The following is a 6,322-nucleotide window of genomic DNA, read 5'->3' as shown; positions in this document are numbered from 1 at the left end:
TTGGTGGGACAACAGCCAGGTGGGACTAGAAGACCCTATTGTCCCTGCCACATCAGGTTAGGAACGAAGTTAACGTCATGGGGCAAATTGAAACGAGAAACCACGGTCAAAGGGGGATATAGGTCACTTTCAGTTTTTAGGGGGCAAAGTGAGATTTGACCCAAGTTTCAAGGGGAATTTAACTAAGAAGCTTAAATTCTTATCCAAGTTTCAGTAGTGGCACACCTATCACAAAACAAAAGTTGGATCATTTTAGGGCATGTTGCTTCAGCCTTAAGTTAACTCTCTCAGCCAAGCCTAGTAGCATGAGTTTGTAACTAAGCAGGGCATTAAAGTGATTGGTTGGCTATAGAAACCTTCCCAGGTGAGGCATATAGTGGTCTTGGGCTGTTCACCTTGGCATTGGTAGGTGAAGTCGCACAAAGCACACCCCCTACCCTTGGGGTTAGTAGGGTCTCCCAACCACAAAGGTTGGGTAGCAACCAAACCGGAAGTTAACTCTCTCTAAACTTGATCTAGCAAGAAGGGAGGCCAGAACATTGTTCGAGTGCTTGGTCCCACTTTCTCCTCATGGGGTGAACAACTATTCTGGTAAATTCATTTGAGATGTACAATTTCCCACTAATCTTAATTGGTGATGTGGAATTGTGGACCCCATATGTAGCAAAAGGCCTTAGCCCACATGAATCAAACCCAATTTAGTTTGCTCACCATAGGCCAAAAAACTTTCTTGTAACGGGGATAGCATTGTTTTGCTATTCTTGGCCAATAACACAATGACACATGAAAAAAGTTCACCCATGTTGTTGGCTGCGCAAATCTCACGGAGTTTTAGCCGCCACCCCCCTTTGGGGGAGGGTGACCTCCTTTTGCTCTCCCCTTCCCTCTCACTCTCCCCTGCCTCTGTCTGGCCCCTCCCCTCTCCTCTCGCCCCTCTCTCCTTCCTTTTCTTGGTTTCTCGTCATCTCCTTCCCTCCCTCCCTGACTTTTCTTCCTCACCCCTTTTCTTTTGCTGTGACCTTGGCCTTTTCTTTTCATTTTGCTGGGAGTGTGTGGTTGGGTGTGGGTGGCTTCTTTGTTTCTGCTCCTATTCTGGATCTCCTGTGTCCGGAGATTGCCTCTGTTTTTCAGTGGCTTGGGTGATTTGTCCCCTGTGTTGCCAGTGGTTTTGTTTTGCTATGTTTGTTTTCTTTTGCAGATTTTAGATTTGTTTTCAGGCTGTAATTGCTATGGATTTCACTTCTATCTGTGATTTGGTGGCAAACGAGTGACCAAGCGTGCTGTGCGATCCTCTTCAGCCTTTTGTGCTGCTTGTCTTCATCCCGTTTGGGGTGATCGATCAAGATTCTCTTCAAGTTTTTACTTGTAAGAGCCTGGTTCTTCTGGCTGTTCAATCGGCTGTCTGCGCGGTGGTGGCTCAGTTTTTGGTGCTCCTGTCTAGATCTACTCAGATCTATTCGTCCCCAGGGGCTGCCCTTCGGCCTGGTCGTTTTGGGTGATCTCTGCTCTACCTGGAGTTTGCTTGAGCTTGCTGTGCGGATCTTTGGCTTTGCAATTTTCTTGTTGTATTTTGTGCTTCAACTCGTTTTGAGTGTGTTGCTTGCTGCTATCTCTTACTTGTATTTTACTAGTGAGAGTTTAAGTTTTTTTGCATCTGTAGTTTGGGTGCCTAGGCGTCTGGCTTTCGGTGTTTAGTGTTCTTGGCCGGATTTTTCCTGGCTCGCGGTCCTTTTACCGCCCTTTCTCTGGCCTTCTATGGCCATGATTGGAGTTCCCGAAGTCTCCGGTGTCCTCCCCCTTTGGACTACTGTCCACACTAGTTCTCTCTGGCCTCCTGTGGCCATGCCTGGAGTTCCCGATGTTACCCGTGTCCTCCCCCTCTGGACTACTGTCCACCCTTGTATCAACCCTAAATGGGTATCAGTCTCTGTTATTGCTATGGCCTTTCCGGCTCTTGTACTGGTCTTTACGGCCTCTGTACTGGCCTTTTTGGCTAACGGCCTCTGTGCCTGATCAATGAATGCAATATATCGCTAAGTTTCAAAAAAAACACTGGTCCATAGTTTCAATTTTATCTTCGTTTTTTTTGCCAGCATAGTTTGAATTTTATCACTACAGTTTTCAATTCGAAACAATTCAAAAGCACATTTTAATTCCTATTTAATTCTTCCCAATTCCGTAAAGTTTTGACGACGTGCCCTCTCATGAAAGATATTTCAATCCATTCGAACCATCTAATGATAAAACATAAGCGTGAATTATTATCATTTACTTTATGCGTGATTTTTGAGCTTAGAGTTCCATAAAAAATTTCATCTTTAGGTTAAAATTTGAGTGAATTGGAAAAAAAATTTAGCTCGAATGGATCAGAATACCCCTCCCGTGAGTGACGAGTGGTAAAAAACATAACGGTGAGTTTGGATAAGGGAAATAAACTTAGGATTTTGACAAAAATCAGAATTTCTAAATTAACATGAACCAATTCCCGTGTTTGGATTAAAAAACATAAAATTTTAGAAATTCCGTATGGGAAAAATCATGGAATTGGGAGAGATGTGAATTGGAATGTGTATTGAAACTACATAAAAAACGTGATAAATTGATAAATTATAGTTAAAAAAAAAAAATTTAAGGCTCGTTTGGCACTGTTTTTCTAAGAAGCACTTTTGCCCTAATGTAAGGTGTACATAGTTAACTGTCGGGTCCAAATAGTTTTCCCTCTACCGAAAAAGGAAAAACCGAAAAGCCCAGCGAAAACCCTAGTTACCTACTCGATCCCAATCTTTCCGGGCTGGCTACAACGGGAAATTTGTGTTACAGTGTGAACATCGGCTTCCAAAATGGCTAACATTGTACTTAGAAATCTGCATTCCTTAGTACAAAAACGCCTTCTTGCAACATTACCAACGCCTACATCTGCATTATGTTCATCTTTTACAGTTGAGTACCTGCTGAAGTCATGCGGGCTTCCTTTAGAATCTGCAATCTCAACCTCCAAGAAGCTCCAGATTGATAAGAAGCAAACCCATCGGATAGATTCTATGCTCAAATTCTTGAAATCTAACGGATTTGATGATGCCCAAATCGCCAAATTGATCGCCAAGTGCCCCACAATCCTCCATTACAAGGTACGCAACAATCTGGAGCCCAAATTCAACTTTCTCATTGAAAATGGCTTTTTGGGTCAGAATCTGCCAGAGCTCGTTTTATTGAATCCAGCCGTTTTGACTCGGAGTTTGGATTCTCACATAAAACCAGCACTTCAATTTCTCAAGAAATTGCTTTCAACCAATGATGTGTTGGCGGCGGCCAAGCGCTCTTCATGGCTGTTAAACATTGATAGTGAGGGTACAATTCAACCCAATGTGGCCCTTTTGCAGAGTGAAGGTGTTCCCTTTGATGTTTTAACAAAACTGATAGTGTTTCAGCCAAGGACCATTATGCAAAATGTTGACAGAATGGCTTATGCAGTTAGAACAATAAAAAATTTGGGCATTGACCCGACTGATCCGATGTTTGTCCGGGCTCTTCGAGTTATGATCTCTATGAAAGAGTCAACATGGAAAAGGAAAATTGAATTTTTTAAGAGTTACGGGTGGTCTGAAGATGATATTCTGTCAGTTTTTAAGCGCCAACCATTTTGTTTAGCTTGTTCGGAGGAGAAACTTGGGAGACTCATGGATTTCCTTCTGAACACTGTGAAGTTGGAACCGGAGACTATGATTGCCAATCCCACGCTTCTTATGCATGCTTTTGAGAAAACAGTTCTACCAAGGTATAATGTTTTCAAGATTTTGGTTTCTAAGGAGCTGATTAATAGGGACAACAAGAGGCTGTCTTGGATGATCACACGAACTGAGAGGAGATTTTTGGATAATTATGCTCTTAAGTATTTGAATGAAGTCCCAGACCTACTGGAGATATACCATAGTTCTATGGAAGGGACAATAGAGATTCCTTAGTACAATAGTAAGTGGACCTGTGAAATTTTGTATTGAAATATTGTCTCTTTGCTCTGGATTCAGAGTTCTTTTTTTATATGTAATCATTTAGATTTGTTTGGTTGACTCTCGTTTTCTGATTCGTAGTTTGTATTCACATTGTACAACTTTTTCCCTAATATCAGGCAAATTCCTTGGTGGTATGATTATTTAAGAAAAAACAAGGCACATAAATAATAAAAAAACGAAACTCCATCTTCATGCACTTAATTTTTTTTAGAGCATGTTTGGACTGCGATTGCTATTAGCTACCTTCTGTTAGTATCATGAAGTCCTTGCTGCATCTGTTGAGAAGTGAAGGAGAACACTGTTTTAAACATAATCAGTTAGTTTTGACTGCCCATTGTTCTTTTACTAATAATTTTATATTTCCAAGCGGACATTTATAATTGTATCTATAAAGGGAACAATATCAAAGAGTCCATTCCACTAGAATCAAAGGCATTATATGTTAGTGATACATTTTGGCTTTTCTATCACTTCCATTTTTGTTTGTCTTGTTCTAATGTTGCTTTCTTTTTGGCTAGACGTCGGGGCTTCTTTTGATTCTTGAACCTTTTTTGTTACTGAGAAATTGAAATGGATTCGAATTCTGATTTTCCAGTGAATGAGGTTGCTGCGATGGATGTTTCTGGATTTGAACAGCATTTGAAGCAGAAAATTGTGGTGTTTGTTCTAATGTTTTTGCAACAAGTTGGGCAGATGAAAGAGTTCATTAAGTTAAAAATATACCTCATTTTAATCTCGCTTGAAGTTCAGTAGGATAATTTTTTAGGATAATCTTGATTTTTCTAATGGGTACAGTCCTTGTACATAACTTTGGTTTTCTAATAGTGTTGGTACTTTTAGGATAATCTTGATTCTGTACAGGGTATTTTTGTGTGTCCTCTGCTATGATGGATTTTTTTTCTGGACTGAAAAGGACTTTATTGCAGCCAGTAAATGATGTTGCTGTTTGCTGTAATGTTTTCAAAATGAGGACAGCAGAAGAACGACTGCACCTCATTGAGAAATGCTTGGGATCCTTTGGTAAGAAGATGGTGGGGATTTACTATGGATCACATACGTTCAAAGGCTCCAGTGCTGGTAAATTTTAAGATAAGGGTTGTACATCACTGAATACAGGGGCAGTATGTACATGTATGAAATATGGTGAATAATATTTTAACATGCCCTCTTAACAATGTTTTCTTTAAGAATGCCTTTTCTGTCATCTTACCTATTTGAATTCATCAGCCTTGCATTATGTCCTGAGGTTCTTAACTAAAATTAAATGCTTGGATACATTATCAGTGTACTTTTATGTATTGGTATGCAGGTTTAATTTTACCAACAAACTAGGATGCTTTTTGAGACTGAAGTTACTTTTCTTGCTTTTCCCTGTATTAGTACCCTTACTCTTAGAATTAGAAGGTCCATGGTTTTTTCATATGATTTCACCAATTGCTTTCATTATTCTGAAACTTGTTGAGGGAGTAGTCATGCCCAAAAGTGATGATCACTTATTTTGGGAAAGAAATTACACGTCTCCTTCCATATAAGGAGTCATTCATATCCTTATATAGAGATCACAGTTTTACATATGTGCATAAACTTTTCCTTTTGTACTTTTGATGGATTATTTTTGCAAGTGTCAAACTGTGATTTGCAGGTCACAAGGAATGGGTCGGTTGGAAATTCTTTGACGCAGCACAAGCTCCAGAAAATCCAATTTTTTTTCTTTTTTGTTGTTGGAAGCTTCCGAAAATCAAATTTATGCAGATGTAATATAAATTTGTGATGCTTTCTCATTTTATTAATTTATCTCAGTTCTCGCCTGTGTTTTTCGTTTTCTTCTTTGTTTCTTTTTGTTCCTTTGGTCTGACTAAGGTATAGTGCGTCGATTCTGAGCAAGAAATTTGTTGAATAGACTACCATAAGCATCTGGTAGTTACAAAAGCCTGTGTGGATGAGATTGTGAACTGATCTCCATATCATTCTGATAATAGAACAGGAAAATAAGCCTCCATGGCAGAACCTTATCATAAACAATAATAATTACATTACGGAAATGCTAGGGAGACCCGAAGACCGAATTTATAGACCACCTTGTAAACCACTGATCTAATAGAGAGGGGCCTTATTATATTGGTGAACTCCTCTCAGCTCTATTAAACAGATGGTTTACAAGGTGGTCTTCCTAGCATTACTACTGCATTATCATAAAACTACATGTACCTACAAAATTATAGGTATATGTCGTGTGGAAGATACGGAATGACATGAATAATAAGCTGGTGCATGCTGAAATCCCTGATGAACCCCACGTGCCTTTCGATCGT

At 39.7% G+C, this 6,322-nt stretch overlaps 1 protein-coding gene across 4 annotated transcripts; it reads left to right on the top strand.

Moving 5' to 3' along the window:
* Nucleotides 1-2,710: 2,710 nt before the first annotated feature.
* On the top strand, nt 2,711-5,835 carry LOC148296405 (uncharacterized). Of its 4 annotated transcripts, XR_015833398.1 has the most exons (3): nt 2,711-3,969; nt 4,937-5,087; nt 5,653-5,835. XR_015833398.1 is itself a non-coding variant. In XM_021952222.2 (2 exons), the coding sequence occupies exon 1, from the start codon at nt 2,841-2,843 to the stop codon at nt 3,960-3,962; it is 1,122 nt and encodes a 373-aa protein (XP_021807914.2). In that variant the 5' UTR covers nt 2,711-2,840; the 3' UTR covers nt 3,963-3,969; nt 4,937-5,835. The 4 variants fall into 4 exon arrangements, 3 of the variants coding, with proteins under 3 accessions (XP_021807914.2, XP_088103899.1, XP_088103900.1); XM_021952222.2 differs by having other exon boundaries at nt 4,937-5,835; XM_088247773.1 differs by lacking the exons at nt 4,937-5,087; nt 5,653-5,835 and adding an exon at nt 4,606-4,930.
* The last annotated feature ends 487 nt before the right edge of the window (nt 5,836-6,322 follow it).

The sequence above is a fragment of the Prunus avium genome, chromosome 2, assembly GCF_965620075.1.
Source record: "Prunus avium chromosome 2, drPruAviu1.hap1.1, whole genome shotgun sequence".
Classification (NCBI taxonomy): Eukaryota; Viridiplantae; Streptophyta; class Magnoliopsida; order Rosales; family Rosaceae; genus Prunus; species Prunus avium.
This window is presented reverse-complemented; position numbering and strand designations above follow the sequence as displayed.

Coding starts and splice junctions, on each gene's coding strand:
- LOC148296405 (XM_021952222.2), top strand. CDS start 2,841: ATGGCTAACATTGTACTTAGAAATCTGCATTCCTTAGTACAAAAACGC.